This window comes from Lottia gigantea, assembly GCF_000327385.1.
Source record: "Lottia gigantea unplaced genomic scaffold LOTGIsca_2, whole genome shotgun sequence".
Taxonomy (NCBI): Eukaryota; Metazoa; Mollusca; class Gastropoda; family Lottiidae; genus Lottia; species Lottia gigantea.
Window position 1 is genome coordinate 4,603,168 of NW_008708400.1, and position 24,226 is coordinate 4,627,393.

Here is a 24,226-nt window from a genome sequence, read left to right on the forward strand (position 1 = left end):
ATGATACTTTACTTGAATTATTTTTTTATGTATGTCGACATGATAATTGACATGTATTGGCCTATATATGTGTATGGTATCTGTTTCTACGAAGGTCCGTTAAGGTGTTTGAGACGCAATGGATTCATCATAGCAGAAACGTTAATAGACGAAATGACTATATTTCGTTAAATTTTTGCAAAAAAACGTTGGACGATGACGACTAAAATAATTTCAATATCATTGTCCGTGTTTATTTAATATGATATTCATTCTGAAAAGCGATGCGGATAAAACTTTCGACTTATATCCATAAAATCCCCGAATTCTGCAGATGGATCATAAAATAGATCAGCAATCAGGATAACTTTCTTAAACGATGGAAGGTTAACAAAAACCAACAACTAAATAGCCTGTAATGTCAAGTACATAGTTTGGCTTCTCTGGGCTAATTGTAATATTTATAGTTGTCAATTTCACTTACGTTTAACAGGATATTAACATACATTCATCAAATTAATCCTTCCTCCTATTTCAAAGTACCAGCTGTAAGTTGCTTTCAAGATGGAAAGTATATTTGCTGTTATCTTTATGGCCAACCAAGCATTGCAAAACATTCGGCTGAAAGGTACTATTGATATTTACTAAATGGTCCGGTAATTTGAAATATGTCCGTCAGTGTTAAGTATACTTCTTGACCAATTTTATTCTTAGCCTCAAGAAAAGAACATAGAATTTTAAAAGTGGTTACTATTCATACGGCATAATATGATGTGGTATTATCCTGAACTCAATGGTATCCCAGCATGTGTCTACTTTATGATTATATCTGAAAACACAACGCTTTTCTGTTTATATGAAAACACCAAGCTTGGCTGTTCATTTGAAAGCACCAGCATATTTTCATCTGAACAAACTAAGGATTTCTGTTCATCTGTAAACACCAAGCTACTCTAGTCATCTGAAAGCACCAAGCGTTTCTGGTCATCTGACAACAAGCTTTTCTGGTCATATGACAACAAGCTTTTCTGGTCATATGACAACAAGCATTTCTGGTCATCTGACAACAAGCTTTTCTGGTCATATGACAACAAGCTTTTCTGGTCATCTGACAACAAGCTTTTCTAGCCATTTGAAAACAAGCTTTTCTGGTCATCTGACAACAAGCTTTTCTGGTCATCTGACAACAAGCTTTTCTGGTCATCTGACAACAAGCTTTTCTGGTCATCTGACAACAAGCTTTTCTGGTCATCTGACTACAGGTTATTCTGTTCATTTGAAAACACCTGAAAATACTGAGATTTGTTGTTCTTCTGCAGAGATTTTGAAACTCCTCTATACGGATACACGTCACATTAGGCTACTTCTGTGACAGGAAATGCCATCATCGTCCCTGTTTGTAAGTCAACATAGTGGAATCTTGTTTTATATTTCAATTTCATATTACTCAGAATTTTCAATTTTGGTGCTGCAGAGTGGTGTTGGATGCATCACCGTTTTTCATTAGTATTGTTCACAAGTGCCATGCCTTAAATATCTATAATGTGAAAGGTTTAATTGAAATAAACTGATTAATTTATTGACAATATGACAAGCATCCGAACTAATAAATCATAACAGCAAGCGGATTCCAATCTTAAAGGAACATAAACGTCTAAATATTTCACTTACAAGCTGATCTAATTCATTTACTACTATCCATATCATTTGCAAAGTTGCGTTTGGGTTACAAGTTTTTCTTTAAGAGTAATAAAAAAGGTCTAAAGATTTCACGCTGAAATACAATTCGTATATTTCTTGCTGGAATTGAATTCTAAAGTGGATATGAACATGAAGTGCATATTTAGACGATTAGACCCATTTAATGTTATAACAGACTGTCATTTATAGCATCTGAGACGGTCTCTTTAAGAAGTTGCCAAACCCAATTCTATATTCTATTAATACTCTTTACATGGTTTGTCGAAATTCAAGATACTATGCGTTAAATAGAGCATCGTTTGCGTGAAGTCAATATTCTTGCTGTTTAAAGGGACATGCCACTTTTTTGTATGCTCAAATTTGTGAAAACCTCACATATCATAATATTTTAACTAAAACAATCTTTAATTTTGAAAAAAACGGAATATCAAGGGTTGTACAGGGGCTCTATTTTTTTGACTAATTAGTCTCGCGAGGCGGGGATTTCTTAGTTAAACCAATCAGTAATAGTGTTCACAGCTACCTGTCGAAATTTGAGCCTTCAAATCCACGTGTGTCCGGAATTATCCGTGTTTGAATGTTAAAATGACAAAAATGATACTCTGTGATATACAGAAAAGACATATTAGAAATAATGGGTAAAATGCCCAAGTTTTAAAGGAATTGTGCGATTTTAGTATATTTCTAGTACTTCTGAAGACTTTTTACATAACTTCAAGACTACAATCAACCCTGCAACTGTCCCTTTAGAATTAATTTTATTTGCAAGTAGGCCTATAGTTGGGAGTGACGCAGTGACTAATTGTTAAATATGTCATTATGCCCTGGTCTGCTATTGACATCTATTAGCTCAATGTACAAGTTACATAAATTGACTTTACATGTAATTACGGGGACTTAAACCTGATAATACATGCAATATTCACTTCTGTCGTGAAACACCCAATTAAAGATGACCCTTTATTAAATATTATCCGGCGGCGGCGTCCGAAAAAATCAGGCAACAACCCGAAAACAAAGAAAAATACAGGTAAAATTCATCAGAAAATTACGGGCGGACCAGCCACAACCTCCCCCCCCCCCCTCCTTCATCTCCCTCCATCAACAGTTGTTGGATAAACATTGCAGTTGGATGGACAACATTCATAATCCCAAAGGCAAAAATGTAAACCACGTGTTTCTGTATCGATGTGTTAAGTTCAAGAAGGTAAGAAAACTAATAGTCCTTCACAATACCTTGAATGTACAATAGAAAGAGAACTTTCCGTGAAAGTGAATAAATTAAATTTGATGAATATGTAATTCATTTCGAGGCTTTTGTTTCGAAATCTTTAAAAGTCTTAAGTTGGTCAAAAAAGAACGCAGTAGGTAACGTTGCCGATGAGTTTGCTCTCATAAACACCAAAAATGTGAAGCACTTTTAGAAAAAAACCTTGTAGGTCCACAAAGCAAAGCACTTGACTTTTCGTCTTTTGTTCCGAGTCCAAAAGGGTTATAGAATGGTATGTAATGGCTCTTCACATTATTTTATTACAATGTGATCAGGCGGAATATGACTTAAAACCAAACGTTCGACTCTTTTGTGTTCGAGTCCGAAAAGGTTATTGTCAACAGCCGGATTGGTTTTTGAACACTTGAATATAAAAAGTATAAAATCAATAGAAATCTACAAAAAACAGTTTTCAGAAGATTAATGAATCAATTGATACAAAGAAACTCTAGGTATAAGATACGCTTCAATTCTTTTATTTATCAAGCTTCAAATTGTTCTGTTTCCTTTGTTAGAATTTGATGAATAGTTTGATTTGATGGGTCGGTACTCATGCAGAGTGACATAGATTATATGATAAATAAGTTCTGTCATACTCAAAGGGGATACGAGAAAGGTTTTCCATCTTCCCGACCTCCCCCGGCATATTTTGGGTCCCATAACATAACTGGTAGCATTTATATCTGGCAGCTATAACAAATATTAAAATTCACGTTGCAGTGCAAATACAGATTTATTCTTCCACATTCCATTTATTTAGTATTCCAAATAACCATCTGTTTAAAAACTGGTTCGTAAGAGCAATACACGAGACACGAAAATTGTAGGTTGACCATGGATAAAGGTATGAATAAATTAACCTAAAATTAGTCGAAACCCGATCTGTTTATTGTTTGTGACGAAAGCCAATTTTGAGGATTTCTTACATGTTTGGTCAATCTCAATTGTAATCTTGTATAAACCAAGGGTCACACATTGGTCCATGTCACTTTCGCTTTTGTGTACATGAATATTAGATATTACAAGGGTCACCTCGTAGAAATACAGATTTCAAGGTTGATTTGTCGTATAGATTTTTTGTACCTGATCTAAGAACATGTGAAACAGTTAAAAGTAAAATACTTCCTTGACGTTTGAAATTTCATACGAGGAACTGTGTCATAAAATATCATTAACGAGAATGATCAAACTAGGCTATTGTTGTGCTTTAGATTTGAAATTGCCATTGAAGCTTTGGACACTTTATTGTACTTTTGGAAGTAGGGTTCGATTTGAAATCTTTCCGAGATGTGAAATGTTTTTTTAAAACTGAAAACGAAAAAAATTAATTAAATTTTATTTTAATCCACGGTATACACAGTCATGACGTCTTCGACAGAATTCAAATATTCAAGTCTAAACTCGGTCCACTTGGAAATGAAGGCTCAAATTTCGAACATTCTGTGCACATTATTACTGAGACCTAGGTAAACTTTTCTCCTGGAAATACCGCATTTTTTCTTTAACTGTCCAATTAAGATATCTGTGTCACTACAATTTAAATCTATAGTTCTATGTTTGAGTTTTTAGAGTGTACAGATAAAACATTGGCTCATAAAAATCGAGTAGTTTTTGAAGTGAGTTTGACTAATAATTCTGTCCTTTTTATTGCATGTAATAAATCAAATATTACAGTTGAAATATCACTTATATCATTCTTGAACCTCGCTATCGGGGCCAGTCATTCTGTTCTAGAACAATACTAATGCCAAATATATTTCAATGGGGGTGGGGAAAACGTTACTTGTGATATAGTGATTTAAATATGTTTTAATAGCATTGAAGGTAAAAATTTTCTACCTTGGTAATATTTCCAGTTCTGAAAGAAATATCTCAATTTCAAATGGTCTCTGATCAAAGGGGATTATGACTTACATTCTGTCTCCCGATGGTCAATATATATATAATATATATATTTGGAAATTTACCGAGTATACCGGCACAACTTCTACTTCTACTTCTAAATATTGTTTCATTTCTACATGTTAGATATACATTTACATCTTCTTATCCTCAGATATCAAAGCATGAAAAATATAACATCTGTTAAGGCACAAACACCAATCTATATTATCAGCAAAATATTGATGAAGATCTTCCTTTCACGATAATTTTTATTCTTATGCCACATAATTGATACAATACAGTCGTACTTTTTGGATTCTGGACAATGAATTGCAAGGTTTTGCAATCTTTGACGATACGACGCAAAGTACCCTCATGCATTTTTGATCGAATTGAATAGGTTTAACATCCTGTATGATAAGATCATATTTGGTGAATGCGTGTCAATGACTTGCAATCTGTGACCTAATTTAAACAATACTGTGGATTGAGACTTACACGGGTGAATTAAATGTAATAGAGCTTTGCGTCTTATTTTCCGCTTATGCTTTTCTGTAAAATGTTGGCATTGTAATTTTAAAGATAAGATTGAGAAACATGTGCAGCTCTCCGTTTTGATTCTCAAAATATGATCTTCCAACTTCCAACTTTACTTTCGTAAACTAGGTATGGGTAGTGACATTTTCATCAGTTCGGCTTTCTTCAAAGTTAATTATGTGTTTTTGGAGTTTATTTCATTTTCGTTGTAAAACTATCTCCTTTAGTCCTCCACATACCATCGTTAATTTGTTTGAACAAACTCGAGTTAACCACAGCCTAAAACCTCTTCAAAATCTTAAATTTCTGACAAAGTAAGTGGTAAAATGTCACAAGTTTGGGTTAAGAATTGATGAAAAGATCCGTTGATGATTTACAGAAACATGTACGTGCCTTCTCAATGTGATGTTAAAAACAAATATCAGTTTGAATCAGTTGTGTTTCGTGACAAATAGTTAAAGATTTGAATAACACAGGAAACCACGCTGTTTTTGCACATCCAATGTAATACTTGGTATAAACATTGCTATGCAATATTAAATATTTGGGGCATTGTTTTCACATATCAATAAGCAGATAGAGCATTTCCTACTCGTAAGTTCTAATTGCAGACAACCTGAGGAAGCCTGAAGACCTTGAGCCATCTTTTCTCATATTATCGAAATCAACTCATCTACAAAAAGTACGAATATTTCAGGAAAGTTCAATGAGGACCCCCTGTGAGAAGGATCCTCGGATAAGTAATCCATGGACGCTCCCCAATAAAAAGTGGATTCTCTTATATTTTTGGCACTGAACTGGATTTATGAATAATTTAAAGCTATTTTATGGAGGTTTAGGCACGGAACAATAACTTTGATATTTTGTCGATCCTTTTCTGATGGTAAATTATTTCTTCTCTAAGATTCGGCCGCTGTATGGTCCCATAATTATACCCTGTTAATTGCATTTAAATTATGTTTATATTTTCAGAGGCAATCAAGTGTCTACAATGTAATATCGTAGTGAAAGGCTCCAACAATAATTGTGACGATCCAAAATATGTTGATGATTGTACAGCCTGTCTTAAAACCTATACTAAAATAGTTAACCACGAGAGCTGGAGAAATACAAAAGGTAAAGTTAGAGTTGTCTTTCTTGATTTTGTTGGAGCGTGTTTTAAAAACACTTGAAGGTTGTCCACTCGGCACTTTAACTTAGCTTCGGATACTCCACAGAGTCAAAGCAAAATCTTCTCAAGTTAACAAAAGTTTGATACTAGTATAATATAATATTTGAAATGTTACTGTTTATTTTAAATCAATTGACGCCAAATAGAGTTTCACCAAGGAGCCCGCAGTAGGCCTAAACAGCGCGAACTCATCTATAACAGTGTTTTAAACCAAATATGTTTTTAGAAATAACCCTTATGTTATGTTGCATGTAATGATAACATTATCTATAACGTTATGCTATGACATAACTTTCACTGTTGTGTTAACATTTTGTTTCTAATGTTTCAGAATCTGTTTTCGAATCGAGACTGTGTATCAGGAAAACCGCTACAACCAAACTCCGAGAAAACGGATGTTACTATAACACTAACAATGGTGGATATACAGAACAGTGTTATTGTTACAATGATAACTGTAATAGTGCTAATGGAATTCAGTGGAAGCCGATGTTACTCGTGACAGCGTTTGTGGCAGTGTTTCAACTTATTTTAGCATAACTAGAATCATTCTTTGACTTCATCATACCATCTAAAACATTTTCCGATTTCTTAGTCTGAAAACACTCAATTTGGTTACTTTTTGATTAAAGTGTTACTCGTGACAGAGTTGGTGTCAGTGTTTCATTGTATTTTTACATAAAGTCGATCTTCAGTCATTGACTTCATCATACCCTCCATAACATTATCTGATTTCCTGTTGAAAAACCAACAATTTGGTTCGAATTGTGAGTTTAAGCGGAATCTTTACTCATGATAGCGTAGAATCAGTTTTTCACGTTCCGGCATAATGTGAATCATTCCTTAACTTCATACCTACCACAACTCTTCCTGTGCCTTTGGTTACAGACTATTTTAACTTCATCATTCTTTTCATAACCCCTTTGGATGTCTTAGGCTAACTAACCAATCATCAACGACAGCTCTTGTGCATTATAGTAGAGAGCAACGCTTCTGAATGTGTCAGAATCGTTAATATAAAAAATATTATAATTCCATCCACAGCTATGCAACGGATACTACTACTGTTACCAATCTCTTATTCCTAGTGAATTGTGACGTTATACAATTACAGTGCCATCGTCAATAAAGATCAGTTCTGTGTCTGTGGTCTCTGTAATCAACAAAGGATATTTCATAAAGAACTCAAGCATTATCATTTTATAAGAAAGTTTTCAAGAAATATTCATTCATATTACCAAATACCATTTCTTTTCAGATGCATATGCAGTGCTTTTGTCATCAATAATCAATCAGCTTTAAAGCTTTTCAGTTCATATTCATAATAAGCGATTTGAATATAAACATATTTCAATTTTGTTATTTCTGAAGTATCTTAGAGCAATATTGTCTTCGTAAAATATTCTCTGTTTTAAGATCCATTTCGTTTTTGTATCCTTGTAAATAACATTAACATCCTATCACGTTTTGTAATGATTTTTTAAAAATAATATATCAATTTTTTTAATATTTTTATTTTTTAATTTTTGTTATGCAAAACATACGTTCGAACTGTGATCGTTAAATCGAATTTTACCGACCATCGTTAAATGAATTTGAATATCAAAAATTGAAATATTGATGATGTCAAAGCTACGTTAATGAAAAAAAATTCTTATTAAATGTAAGCTTACAAAATTTGTTTTTTGATAAACGCTTTACTTTTCAAAGTCTATCAGTATTATTGATAGTTGCAATCACTTAGAAATAAGCAGTAAAATTCGATTTAGAGTCATGTTTATGAAGAGTAACCGATGAATTATCTTTGTGCAAGTCTCTGTGATATGTTGACAGCTTACCTGTATAAGGGGAGGGAACTCTCAAATAATTACCTCTCAGGTAACAAAACTGATATAGAGGGCGCGCTATAGTTATTAACCATTTTTAGACACAATTGAACTAAAATTTGAAGAAAATGGAAAAATTAGTGATATATTTCTTTAGTTTTAGTTTGTTAATAACAATAGGTGAGTTCTTTGAAGTTTTTGTGTTAATTTCGTATGTTTTCAATTGATTTTATCTTGATATTGTAACTTTTAACATAATTCTATTTGAATGGCTCATCAAAACATTCAGCCACCTGTGAAACTAATACTGCTCATTATATCTTCTTATGCTTAGGATACATTCAACAAATACCCGAGTTTTGTCTTAAGAGTAGGCCTATACTATGATATAATTAAAAAAATAATCGAAATTCAGCTTCAGTTGAGCCTAAAAGGTAAAGTATAGTAGTGAAGAAATGCAATTTTGAAATTAGGTCACAAGTGACTCATTATGGAATGCAGTTTTCCTGTAAACCTGATTTCTATAAAAAAAAAAAAATAGTAGAATTTTCAGCTTGTAGATGAGTTATCTCATTTTGTAGGCGAGTTGACATATACAAAACACCATTTTAATTGTCTAAAGTTGAAACATTCGCATGTTGTTTTATTTGACTAATATTGATATTTTATTGATATAAATAAACTATCAGAATGACACATAAATTGAGTCAAAAACATTCCTTAGCGAAAACCGCTTTACTTAAAATTATTTTTATATTCCAAATACATAATACTACCCTATCCTGTGTTATGGAGTTGATTATCCCATTATGGTATTGAGAAAATACACCGAATTAAACAAAACCAACTGACTGTCAATTTGTCCTAATAACAATTGTCTTGTTATTTCACAGGGACCTGCCTACAGTGCCAACAATGTACAACATTAGAGTCACCTACTTGTTTAGATCCTTATGGTGAAGATAATTTAGATGATTGTGAAGACAAACATACACATTGTGTTAAATATAAAACAGTCATACAACTACGAGATACTGGTTATATTGATGGAGAAAGTAGAGGTATGTATGTTACTTCTATTTGAGCACATACACCATCCAGGCTATTGAAAGCACTGGCAGTTGCAATTTAAATTGCTCTTATCTTTATAAGAATTTGAAACTAAGATAACTCTTTGCTCACAGCTACAAACTGAGCTTTGCCCTGTTGAATATATACCCACTTTAAAAGTGCTGTGTCCTTCCAACAAAATGGTGGGATGAAAGATACCAATTTTCCTCATTTGCACAGTAAACTGTAGTTAAATGGAATGTATTGACCTTAATACTACGGCTATGGCACACTGGAACAAAATTCCATTTTGTCTCATTGATCCATGTTTCTTTTCTTGAAAATCATCAAGCCATTTTGCGAATTTTTCATCTGAAGTCCACATAGTTAATAAAGTTATTGTGATATTTTTAGAGTCTGTAGTAGTAACAAGAACATGTGAAAGAAGAACTGGTTATTCTGATGGTTGTACAGGAACATCAGCTAATGGTGGTGTAGTAGTAAAATGTTTATGTAGCACTGACAATTGCAATTCAGCTTCTTATCTCCCCTTGAATTATTTCATGATCCTGTGTTCATTATTGTTCACTGTATTTAGAGTATTTTCTAACTGAAGCTGAGAATTCCTGGACGGTACTTCAGATCCTGTGTTCTTTATTGTTTACAGTATATAGAGTCTTGAACTAATTGAGCTTCATCATCCATAATCTTGTGTTCTTCAAGTTCAATAGTTCATTTGTGTATATAAAGTGCATCAGATATTAATTTTAATTCATGATTTTGTGTTCTCTATATTTTTACAATATTTTAATTGGCAAAACATAATTTTATGGTATTTTCATCCTTTTTTTTCATCTGATTATTATGATACAGTACACTTTGATGTACCGGTATTATTATTTGTAAGACTACATCAGTGATCTGGAGACTGTTTCCTTAGCTTGTCCTAAACTTACAATCCAATTTGCCTTGCAAGAAATATTTTAGATCAATAACTGGGATGGTTTTGGATTGTAGGCCTACTTGAAAATTTAAATTTCTGATTGATTTTTAAATCATATAGATATTTTTTTTAAACTTCATGACCTTTAAATGTGATTCATTCTAGAACAATCCACATAACTTTTTAAACTGTTATAACTTTTTCAAAATTTCCAGTAAATTGCCACATTTGTGTATATAGCTATTTTAATAAGAATGTTCCATATTATACATACAGTTTTTCTTGTATAAACTTTATATTTACATTTTCATAATAAAATTTACATGACAATTCTTCCATATTTATTTTTTCAGCAGATCCAATCAACGTCGGCTGCATTATAACGAAACTTGAAACTAAGTTGTTTAATAAAGCAAGATATTTGAACTGCTCTCTGAAGAAGACAACAACTTAATGACAATTAAAGAATCGAATTTCCCCTACCTTAAGCCTTCTTAATACGGTATCCTATAGAAACAGGATTTTTATGCTTCAACAGTATAAATTGTAACTTTTTGGCGTCTGAGTCATCTCCCTTAAACTTGACTTTTTTCAGTGCTTTCTTTTTTAAAACAGTATTACCTCCCTTGATTTTCGAACAATCTGATTAACATGGCGCAATTTTCATTCTCAGTGAACTGAAGATACAGGACTGGTGTCGCGACATGACAATATTCTCCTAGCCAGGTAGCCTACTGTTGACTGATATTTACTCGAGGCCAATAACGAATAGATATAGGTCTAGAATATTTAATAGATGACCTAGGTCTAAGAATAGTTTTAGAATCAAGCTATTTTGTCCATCCTGTAAACATATGGGCCTATACTTGTTAAACAGACCGCTTTTCAAGAAAAACTACCATTGATAGTCTTGTTTCTGTTATATTTTTTTTTTTTGAGTTGTTTCCCTTGGGCTGATATTGAGATATCCAGTCTGATTCGAATGACACTGGATGTTTCGTGTTATTTCTGAGGGTGACACCACTTGCCTTGCCATCCGTGATCTTATTAAATTTTATATGCGTCTCCTTTTCTGGGCGATTTGATATAATATATTTGTAGGCCTAAGTAAACTGCAGAAACATCAAGATTGCCATTCAATCCGGATGGATCACATCTACAAGTTATCGCCTTCTGACTATTCCAGGAGGAAAATAGCAACCCTTTCAATTTAAAAGAAGCCCGACAAATCTGACCCAACCCATTCCTCGAACGTGATATACGGACAGGATATCATAACGCTTAGGGACAGGCTAGACTAGAGCTGGAATAGAGGCAGATGTTTCCGATTAGACATGAAATCTTTGGATCGCTAATTTTTCAGAATTTTCACCATGACAAAGGCCTGATTTGGCATAATTTTTGGTGTCCATACAAAGCTGAACCATTAATGAGTCCATACGAACATCACCAGATATTCATGTGCACCACACGGTATATACCACAATACTGTTTCTATTCGTTTATTCCTAACATATTAGGCCTATTGTTTTATATTGGTCATAATAAGTTCGAAACTGTGTAAATACAAAATATAATTTCGCCTTTTAAATGTAAACATGTTGTTGTCAACAGATTTTATTGGTAAATGGGATGATAACAATGAATGTTTCTTAACAAACTATGCATAATAAATGAATAACAGTCAATAACAACATTATTTACAAGAAACTGAACATATACAAATATAAATAGACCTATAGATTTCGTATAAAACAGTCAATGTAAAAACAGCAGACACACAAGGGTTAATATCAGCCATACAATTGGTAAATACTTCATTCATTCAAAATGCACGCAAATTTTGTATGGTTATGATAAAGTCCACCGCATTATGACGTTAATATTACACCATTGTTCTTTGTAACAAAAATACTATCCTGTGTCTAAAATTAGGCAGTTAGATAATATAATAGCATTATTGTCCACAATATACTTTTAAGACGTTTTTAGAACCACACATATACACGGATGGTAATACAGATTCGCAGGATTGTCATATAAAAATGTAGGACACTTTACATCCTTGGCTTTCAGGTCCCTGGGGCAAATAAGAAGCACACTAATAAATTGTATCACTGGCTTAGGAAGATGACGCAATTTCCTTTATAATGGGCTTGGTTGAAGGTTTGCCGACTCGCTCGCTTCCTTGAATATTATACTCTCTTAGTCTATTATTATGCGTATTAACCATATATCAGTACACACAATTTATATATTCCTATATACACATTTATACTAACAACTTATACATATTGCTAGTCTCTAATAATTACTTTTAAAAAAGATATATAAACCAGCCATCACAGTCGAATGGGTATATACCCTTGCTAATCATGTAGGGTATAACCAATGGTTTTCAAGACACTTTTCGATATCAGAGATCCATAATGTGTCCAATATTTTGGATTTCATTTAAACCCTGGAATATATGGTCACAACCATTTCAGCTTTCATTGGTTTTCGGCATAAGTTTGTTAAGAGTTATGTCTCATAACTAGTGGAATCGGAAGTGCCTTTGGTGTCGTAAGATGAGGTATGTTTCATTACTTCTTCATATGAAGGTGGTGGCATGCTAACTTCCGTATAATCTGGAGGTCCTTGCAAGTACGCTGGTATTGGATCTTCTTGAACATATCTTGGAGTTGTGGAATTTGATGGAACTTGTCCTGAAACTATAAAATTCAATTGTAGTATGGATTCAAAGTGATCTTATTTTTTGTAGATCTGAACAAGACAAAGTCTGTGTATTGAATAATCTAAATATTATCATTGCTAACTTATTGAAAATCCAAATGACCAAAAAACCATAACTATAAATGACAGGTTTATTCAGCGGACATAGCATTGCTCTCATTATAATCTCATCGATCCCCTTGAGGTCAATTCAGGACAATACATTGTGTATTGACCTGTTAATATATTGAAATAGAAATGACTTTTCGGGGTTATCTATGGTATAACCTCATAGTTGTGTTTCTAGAACCACAATCCTTAAATATAGATATACAAATATCTACCTCTTTTTTACCTACACAGGGTAAACGATAGATCGTCCTGTCTTTGGCAAATATTACAATATTACAACTCCTTGTGCTTATGGATAGGAGTAACTATTCCGTAGTTGTCTCCAGGAACCTGTGTTTCTGCTTGACGCGTTTCAAGGCCATAAAATTAGTTTATATATCGAATTGATGAAGTTCTGCCCGTATTAACCTACCCGTAATTATGTGTTGCATCTGAGTTTGTCGTTTATTAGCATTATTACATAGATATCTTCTACACAGACCAATACAACAACATATTATACTGACTGGTAATATTATCACTAATAAATATACAGCGGTGTTGTATAGATTAGACATCTGAAAATAGATTAAAAAATAGCTTGAATATATAACAATAGATTAGACAAATGGGCACAGATCAATGGATAAGTTAGACACCTAGAAATAGATGATAAATAGATTAGTCATTTGGAAGTAGATTAGACAGATGGAAACAGATCCATGGATAGTTTACACATCTTAAAATAGATTAAAAAAATAAATTATACGTCTGAAAACATTAATTGATGAATAGGTTAGACATCATGCGATAGATTAGACATCTGAAAATAGATTTATAGACAAATCAAATATTTAGAAATAGATTAGACAGTCACTGATCCATGGATATGTCAGACTGAAAATCTGAAAATAGTTTTGAAAATAAGTAAGACATCTGAAAATAAATTTATATTTCGATTAAACATTTGGAAATAGATGAGACAAATGGACACAGATCTCTGGATTTAAAATTAGATTGGAAACTATATGAGATATCTGAGAAATAGTACATAAATCGGTCAGATATTCGAAAATAGATTAATAAATTGGTAAAACATTCTAAAATAGATTAATAGATTAGTAAAACATTCGAAAATAGATTAATAAATTGGTAAAATATTCGAAATTAGATTAATAGATTGGTAAGACATCTGAAAACAGATTAATAGATTGGTAAAACATTCGAAAATAGATTAATAAATTGGTAAAATATTCGAAATTAGATTAATAAATTGGTAAGACATCTGAAAACAGATTAATAAATAAATTGATAAAGACATTTATACGTACATTCTGAAAATACTTGTATATTAATATATTAGGTTTGACATTTGAAAATAGGTTAATAAATAGATTAGACGTCTGAAATTGTCTGAAAATATATCTATGAATATGTTAGATATTAGGATTAGGCAATAGAATAGATAGTTGGAAATTGATCAATAGAAAATAGATATGAGATCTGGGAAAAGATTAGAAATCGATTAGACATCTAAAAATAGATATATAATTTATATATAATTCAAACATCAAGAAATATATTCATAAACATCTGCACATATCATCAATGTTGAATTGGTAAACAAAAAAACTAATACCAAATAACGTAAACAATTCTGGAAAAAAGAAAAGTGTCATATACATATTAATTTATTTTGATCAGCGAATACTGCCAAGATTGTCTTAACACTGATTAGACAATTAGCGATCTTTACGAATTAAAGTTTTCTTCCTATATTCTGTATAAATTCTGACCTACCTTGTCACAGAGTGGGCAAAGAAATGACAATAAAGCACGATGTATATCAGGTAAAGTTCAAGTTTTATTGTTAATATCGTACACGTCTTGTTTAGTCCTTATAAGTCGGTTATATAAGGAAACTTTTAATACTACTAGTGACAAATACCCATGTTCATTTTTTATCAAGTCATGACCTCTCTCGAGGTAAACATTCAAAAGGTAAATAAACCATTGTAGCGTCAACAAAAATATAGTCAAAGTACGTTTCAGGATGATTAACCAAGCAGAATGCCTTTTCATGTGATGTTTTCGAAATTCAATATTAAGTCGTCACAATGATGAAGGCATTTTAAGGATATTTCGTCATCCTTTCACTAACGACATTTGATCATTAAGGACCATCAAATCTAAATGATTTAAAGTTTAGTTTCCTGTTAAACCGTTTATGACAAACAATCACTGGTTACAAACAAAAGTACATGTCAGTGAATACCTTTTCAGCCATTTAAGCAATTGTTGATAAACTTATGCCTCAAAAACTTTTAAACAAGGTAACAACTAGGCCATGTTTTTATTTCTGTATAAAACAGTGAAATGAACAAACCTGTCATAGATATCTTAATACCCTCTTCCTACTAAGTTTAAACTGTATTAGTTAAATTAAAATGAGCGGACTAGAGAATCTAGAATCTTCACATTAACATAGTAACAAACAGTCCTAAATATTACACAATATAGAATTGACCTAAATGTGATCGTGCTCTTCAACACGATAAAGTATTTCAATATTTACGGTCGTTGATTTCGATATCATATCTGACCATTAAATCAAACGCATTAAACTTTCACTTCATAACTTAATACTTATCCAATGTCAGTGATATACTATAGAATAATTCAATCATATCAAATCAAATCACAATTTCTGATATTTTTCGTCTTCATTATAATCTAACTAGTTTTCTATCGCAGTCCAGTTCAAATAGCGTTTTATTTAACCAAACGCGTCTCTTTTGGCGAAAAACGTAATTTTGATTGGATTGAGAATAATCGTTCTTCCGCTTTTAATTCGTCAGTTTGAGAAACCAAACGATCAATTCAACTAAGTATAGCACCAACTTTCTTAACCAAGTCCCTTTGACATGCCAAATACATTTCCAATTACTTTAATTTCACTCATGTCAGATTGAAGGTCTACTCCTTTTAAGACTTCTTATCAAGCTGTCGACCCTACTTCCCCACCCCCAACTCAAATCAACAAGTCTAGTCATCCTTCAGTCTCCCTACTCACCCCAATTGCTCACTATCTCCTCCATAAACATCCAACAATTTTATTATTCTAGACAAAAAAGCCAATAGTCCTACAAATAAGATGGTTCAGCTTATGTAATTTCACTAAAACCTCTTACCATATTCATGAGAATTGTATTAAATAATTAAAATGCGGACTGGAGATAGAGTTATTTATAACATAACGGTTAAGCCTATCGTGTACGTAATTGTCCCGAATCTGACAGCCTTGAGGAAGGTCCGGAAGTTTTATGTCGCTGAACAATGTTTGTGTTTACTTATCTACTTGTTATCTGCACTGAATAACAAATAACGTAAAAAGATAATGTAATAATAAAAACGTTTTTCTTTGTATTCAAACTCTGATTCTGGTGACTCAATAAATGACGACATTATTGAATCTGAATGAAATACAACAAATTGAATGTTTAGTTCCATTCAGCTTCCGCTGGAAGAGAACATTAACTTGTCATCTACCTACCTACCTGTTTAGTTCCATTTATCTTTTGCAGGAAATTGATAAATATAATAGTAGCTTACACAATGCAATTATTATTGAAACATATAATGCCTAACTTATGACTTTCATATCAAGTTAAAAGACACATATTAAAATTTCTATTTGGGTACGTCAATTCACCCTTTAGTCGAGTTAATCTTCCTCAGCTAATCCACTGAACTATTCTTCAAAAACCTATAACTAGTCCATTAACATGTAATCTGACACCAGATTAGAGAGGATTATTGCATGGCTCTTGTTACTATATAGTTGAACACAATATATTTACCAGTATTACGTGTCTCACCTTGTCTTCTTTAATCTTATTCACCTAATTAGAATAGCATTGTATAAGCAGATTAATTAACATTAAAAAAAATGATTAAAACGTTATCAACTAATCATTAAAAATAGCACACTTTTACGGTTATGCTACATGTGTCAATTTGCTACAGAGTATACATGAAACAGAAAACACCTACGACAAAGTATATAAAATACACCGCTACCCGACTACCATGAACGCATAATACAGAATATACCGACTTCTAAATATACCCGATCTATATAGCGTATACCGACTACAAAGCATACATGATACAGTATACATACGTTACAAAGTAAACGTGGTACAGAATGCACAAGCTACAAAGTTTACATGATACAGAATACATATGCTACAAAGGATACATGATACATAATGCACCTGCTTTAAAGTATATATACCTGAGACAGAATACACCTGTTACAAAGAATACCTGATACATATTAGACCTGCTATAAAGTATACATGATACAGAATACACCACTACAAAGAATATGATATACGGAATATAACAACTACAAAGTATACAAGATACAGAATATATCAGCTATAAATGATACAGCATACAACAGCTACAAAGTTAATGTGATACGGGATACACATGCTGCAAAGGATACCTGATACAGAATACGTCAGCTACAAAGTTAATGTGATACAGAATATACATGCTACAGAGGATACATGATACATAATACACCTGGTATAAAGTATAAATACATAGTACACCTGCTGCACAGAATACATGATACATAATACACCAGTTATGAAGTATACATGATATAGAATACACCAGCTATAGAGAATACCTGATACATAATACACCTGATATAAAGTATAAATACATAATACACCTGCTGCAAAGAATACATGATACATAATACACCAGTTATAAAGTATACTTGATATAGAATACACCTGCTATAAAGTATACCTGATACAGAATACACCTGCCACAAATAATACATGATACATAATAGACCTGCTATAAAGTATACATGAAACAGAATACACCCAGTACAAAGGATACTCAATGCAGAATACACCTCCTTCTACAAAGGATACAAGATACAAATACACCAGCTACAAAGTATAAATGATACAGAATACACCTGCCACAAAGAATAAATGATACAGAATACACCCAGTACAAAGGATACTCAATGCAGAATACACCTTCTACAAAGGATACAAGATACAAATACACCAGCTACAAAGTATACATGATACAGACTACACCATCTATAAATTATATACGCGATACAGAATAAACCCACTACAAAGTATACGTGATACAGAATAAACCTTCTACAAAGGATATATGATACAGAATACATTGACTTCAAAGTATATAAGATACGGAATATTACAACTACAAGGTATTCAAGATAAAGAATACATCGGCTACAAAAAATACAACAAGGTAAACATGATACAGAGTAAATACTATGATACTACACGGCTGCAACAAACTCGTGATACGACATTCACGTGCTACAAAGTAAACATGATACAAAATACACCTGCTATAAAGTATACATGATACAGAATTATACACCTGCTACAAAGTATACAAGATACAGTATACACCTGCTACAAAGTATACAAGATACAGTATACACCTGCTACATAGTATATAAGATACAGTATACACCTGCTACATAGTATATATGATGCGGAATTTCACGAAATTATAATCTGCTACAAAGTATAATATAAGATAAGGAATATAACAAATACAAAGTATACAAGATACACCTCCAACATAGTATAATTATATGATACAAAATGCACCTGGTACAGAATAAACTTGCTACATAGTATACATCATACAGAATATATTTATAAATAGAAGTTTATATCCATAAAAATACACGATGCTATACAGTATTAAAAATTTTATATTGATCACTTTGTGCAAACGAAACCAGAACCTACATCAATTTCAGAGATGTATATAAACGTGCTTTGTCACTCTTAAAACATATGTTACGGAAGATTTTTGACATATTTTCAAATAAACCTCCGTGTGTATTTGAGGTAAGACTTTATCTTTTACTTTGACGTAAACTATGATCATATACAATATAAAATTCAAAAATAACGATAGCCTTACCTTGTAAACGAAATTTCCAGAAGCTATGACGACATTTGACTTAAGTATCTTGTTATAAAACTGTCAAATATTTCATAATACCCTTTCGCTATTTGATCTGTTTAGGGATGGTCCGCTTATTCTATTTATAGAATGTGAACTAATTTGTATAAGCAACAAGAATGACTGAAGAATAGTATGTAGTTTTATTGTTAAGATACAATATTAGTCTATATAAATATATAAATAGATTATAAGACAGCATTGATATACGTTTTGAATATTAGTGACCGTCAATGTTTAAGTACACCAGGACTAAAGGGATAAACAGTGGCTTAACTGTCATAGGGACTGATTGATCCAAGTCAACTTGTCCCCACCCGCAAGGTAGCCCAGACCCTAGAAAAAAATGCTGGAGAGCATATAGTGTTAATAATAATTCTATTTTTTCTTTAAATCAAACAATCCTATTAAAAGGGATATCGGTATCTTTATATTTGCGTCTTCAATACAAACTGTACAGCGAATTTACATTTGAATTTGCATTTGATTTTGCATTTAGGCAATCTCATATCTGAGAGCGGACAATATTAATTGGTCCATCAAAGCATTGCTTACACCGGGAAACCTTTCTAAATGCACGTTTACCTTTTTGTAGTATCAAGATGTCTTAGCGCGATTTGATTGGTTGATTTTTAGTCCGTCCCAAGAAAACCCAAAACCACAGTCATGTCATTCGATTTTTCGTATAACGTACCTTAAAGGGAAATAAACTTTACTTCAGCAAGGTGATTTTATTATATTTTTAACGTTAGATTTATTGGAGTGAAATTGTGTCCAGCTGCACTCCTCTCTTTAATATCGAAGTCTAGTCTTTGGTCATTTGACTACTTACCTTTGACTTTTTGACACCAATAAAGATTTAAATAACAATACTTGTTGAACGAGGATTATTTCGCGATAATGCTATTATACTTAACCTTGAGAAAAATTATTAAATACTCAACATGTTTCTATATGTATATTCAATAGGCCTACATAGTCTACCAGAAAAGACTTTCTTTGTTATTATGCTAGCACATATGAACGCCGACCACAGCTAGTCGAGAGACCACAAAAAGAAGACCAAAGCGAGGAGTCAGGGGTAGATATGGCAGCAGTCGGCTTCCATACACATACATACTGTCATGGGTAAAGTTTCAAAACAATCCCCATCAGGAGGACTGATTTGAAATTGGAACTTCCCGAAATTAGTGGTGATCAAAGTGAGTGAACTCATTGAACAGTATCAAAAAGTCGATCACGAGAATATTCTACAATACGAAGACACTCCACTTTAATTGATGGCTCAGTTATACTTTAATCAAACTAGTTTTCTTACTTAAATTAACTGTAGTTTTTTTCTAAATTATCTTAATTTACCTGCCCGCTTACTGAGACGTCCCAGTTTTGAAAACCAGAACACCAAAAAATACAGGAGAAATTATTGATCAAATAAAATGTCGATAAATGTTTTTTATTGTTACTTTCACTAGTTTCTCATTCCAACATGGATACTCAACGCTACAGAGAGCTTTCCTTGACACAATGCCGGTTTTTGTGTTCAGAATACATCAAATGACAAAGTCAGAAACGTTCTGGACGGAGCAATTATGTTGATTTATTTTCATTGCTATTCTAGCATAGATTTAGGACTCATAAAATACCATATAAATTATAACTACTCAATAACAAATAGCTACTATTTCATCAATTTACATACTATAGCAATTATTGGTACCGTAGTGGAAGATAAAATGACTTAAAGAAGATAAAAATAGGCGCACTAATCAAATTAACAAAATTGAGGGTTTCCGTTTCCGGAGCAGGCCTGCAAGTCATTTGATTCGATAATTTAGTCACGCAACTGTTCCCAAAGTTATGTGAGTAATTCTATACAGAAAATTGTGATTTATAATTTGTAATAGAAAAACGTTTGCAATCTTTTAAATGGTGGCAACTTTTGATAGTTTAGATATTTTGGTGGTTTTTTGTATCAATTTGACATTTTTACATTATTTTCCTAAATTTTGAATTTGTTGCTCATTGCTATCGTATCATAATCTGGAAGCATGGTACTCATAAAAAATGGTACAAATAAAAAAAACAGCCAACAATCAACAGAGATATATGAAAGTACTTTTCGTTTTGTCATGAACAATATAGTTATGGAAATGTGATTCGATTGGCGATGTTCATCAAATATTTAATTTATTCAGATAATGCCTGGTTTAAAATGAACTATAGGACTATAGGCAATCCAGCTAGAAATATATGGAATTTTCCTTGACGCTGTGCTTACTAGATTCATGCCAAGTTCTACTTTTTGAATTAAATCGACTGGTAACAATAAAAGATTGTCTTAGAAATGACATGAATGGAGTTTTACGCCCTACTTCTCTGCACTTGATTGGCAAATGAAAACTGACAACGCCACACACTGTGCAATGAGGGATATTTGACATTTTTTTCTTCAGATAGCAATTGGTTCTAGACTTTATAGACTACATGTCAATTCAGAATCAAATGTTATGGAAACACCAACATAGCTTGCGACTAAAAATTGAAAAATTGCAACACCGTGTGGTAATTTTTCCCACCCTGCAAAAAGGTAGCATGTTAGTGGTGGCGGGGAATATTTCAGAATCCGGTAGTCAAAAACTAGCATAACGATACGGCCAGTGTGAAGATTTTTTTATACATGAAGATAAGTGAGAAATAAAGTAAACCGGATCGGAGAGAAATTGCGAAAAAAATGCACAGATTGCAAGAGAACTATCTAAATTTCAAAGTTGCACTTCAATTATATCGAATGTAAGGAAGGGGTGCGCATTATACACGCTGTGTATTATATTCGCAATTATTTGTTTTCAAAAGATGAAATTTGAATTTAACAGACCTATTAAGCCAAAGACTTGAAATTTGGAAACTGGACATAACTTATGAACTATGAAAGTATGTGAAATTTCAGCATTTTGTCATTCCATGTGTTCAAGTTTCCATTAGCAGCACACGATGGACATTGTTCTAAAGAAACATTACGTTGTCAAACGACTTTTGTCTCACGTGACTATGAGATTCATATATAATGTTATTGCACGTGAATTGATATTATATTTTGATTGGATGGGGACGGATTTATTTTTTCAAAGCACACGACAGTCTCGAAACAATTGTTTGCAAAACATTTGTCCAGAATTCAAGTTTGATTTTCATTATTTCAAACAAATGTTTTTTGAAACAAAAAAATATTTCTTGCTAACGTGCACGAAAAAAGTCCGTCGTATGCGTCAGACATTGAAATAATCACAATTAAGTTGTTACTATAATAATCAAACCCATGTATCCAGATTTAAGAATTCTAATTTCTTGTTCACAAATAGAAGACTATTTGTATAATCTCATGAATCTATGCCATTATGAAATTTTTGTCTATAACATAGTCACTCTATGTAATACATGATTATTACGTCAGCTGTAGCAATAGTTTTTTGGGCATAATAAGGCCACTTAAAGTTACCCATAAAATGGACGTCAAACCAAACCAAGATGATATTGGTATCTATAATGAATGATAACATATAGATAACTCTTCACCCGAATACTTTCTTATGCTTGGGCAGACGAGTATATTTTATCGCCCGATTGCCGTGAATTTTAAAATCGCCATAAAATAAATCGCTTGGGCTCGATTGTGTCGACGACGATTTTTTACGCCCCTATCTAGTAACCTAGTAATTATTCTTTGCAAATTGAGAATTTTGAGGTGATATTTATGAAATATCAAGAGATTTCATGTAAAATCCAGGGGATATTATACATTAAATCCGGCAGTTATTTTCCCAGGACCTGTCTTGTCGTCGTCTATACAGGGATCCGGTGCTCACTCCCCATCACCGTCAGCAACATCAACGAAAATCTACGTGTTCTTAGGTGAGAGCCGGTACTGCATCTTTTAAATTAATATGGAAAGAATCTGTATTTTAGAATTTTGTCAATGACCACGAAACTCACCTGATAACCGATATTTGCATTATATCCAACATTAATAAAAGGATATGGTTGGCCATTTTCGGAGGTTAATTTTAAAACGTGAAAATTCTAGACACAAGTAGATTTAAAGTCTCTTATTTCGACGGTGAACTGTGCACACTATTACTGAAAAATACTTACCTAAAAAAAATATCCTGTTTCTGAAAGTACTTACGATTGGTCGAACGTAGGACTGTTTAACAGTCTGTGTTTGCAAGAGAAATAACATTCATGACGAAGAAAATCTTAGTCTGAAACCACTGCCTCTATTCGAGCCTCTGATAGATATTTTTGACAGTCAGAACAGGGGGTGACATGGTATTTTGTTTTACAACAATCAAGAGTCGTTACACCCTTGTTTTGGACATATATAGAAATATTTATGTCTTTGATGAGGTGAACACTGCATCTGTTTTGACTATACAGGATTGCAATAAAGTAAAATGATTAGACGTTTAATGCCATGAATATTTCTACCTGAAGGTTATTGAAGTGTTTATATATTTATTTATGCTTACTTTAATACACTCATTCTACTTCCGGTTTGAGAGATTGATATTGATAAACGATTCACATGATCGTTACTGTAAGGGGAGACAATCAACAATTTTCTATTTATTTTGTTGTACCCTCGAAGTGAGCCCCGTTTCATTTCATGTGTTTTAACTACTGTATTAAGTGGACAGAGCTTTTATATTTAACTAATTTATTGAAATACTATACATTTTAGTCATTTCTGTTTATTATAATGGTTTAAATGGTAGTTATTAATCACGAAATACCACATCTATTGTCGAGAGTTAACGAGATATGGACTAATTCAAATATTAATAACATTCATTCTACACAATGTTTTGAAAAATTTCTTCGACACTTTTGACCAATATCGCCCAACTAAGGTTTGAGTCACTGTGTTATTTCTGTGACTATTAATTGACTCATTTTAGAAGATCACCAGAACCATGGAGACTTTTACCAAT

At 32.5% G+C, this 24,226-nt stretch overlaps 3 protein-coding genes across 3 annotated transcripts; 2 read left to right on the top strand and 1 right to left on the bottom strand.

Annotated features, from left to right (window-relative positions):
* Positions 1-3,784: 3,784 nt before the first annotated feature.
* Positions 3,785-7,082, top strand: LOTGIDRAFT_152928 (hypothetical protein; the record flags this gene model as incomplete). The annotated part of the gene is made up of 3 exons (XM_009053419.1): positions 3,785-3,794; positions 6,344-6,487; positions 6,874-7,082. The coding sequence occupies 3 exons, from the start codon at positions 3,785-3,787 to the stop codon at positions 7,080-7,082; spliced, it is 363 nt and encodes a 120-aa protein (XP_009051667.1).
* Positions 7,083-8,436: 1,354 nt separating this feature from the next.
* On the top strand, positions 8,437-10,689 carry LOTGIDRAFT_228378 (hypothetical protein). The gene is made up of 4 exons (XM_009053420.1): positions 8,437-8,548; positions 9,262-9,429; positions 9,833-10,171; positions 10,207-10,689. Exons 1-3 carry the CDS (start codon positions 8,497-8,499, stop codon positions 10,030-10,032), a joined length of 420 nt encoding a protein of 139 aa, XP_009051668.1. The 5' UTR covers positions 8,437-8,496; the 3' UTR covers positions 10,033-10,171; positions 10,207-10,689.
* Positions 10,690-12,884: 2,195 nt separating this feature from the next.
* Positions 12,885-23,284, bottom strand: LOTGIDRAFT_152930 (hypothetical protein; the record flags this gene model as incomplete). The annotated part of the gene is made up of 4 exons (XM_009053421.1): positions 12,885-13,069; positions 13,621-13,765; positions 17,517-17,598; positions 23,229-23,284. 4 exons carry the CDS (start codon positions 23,282-23,284, stop codon positions 12,885-12,887), a joined length of 468 nt encoding a protein of 155 aa, XP_009051669.1.
* Between the last annotated feature and the right edge of the window lie 942 nt (positions 23,285-24,226).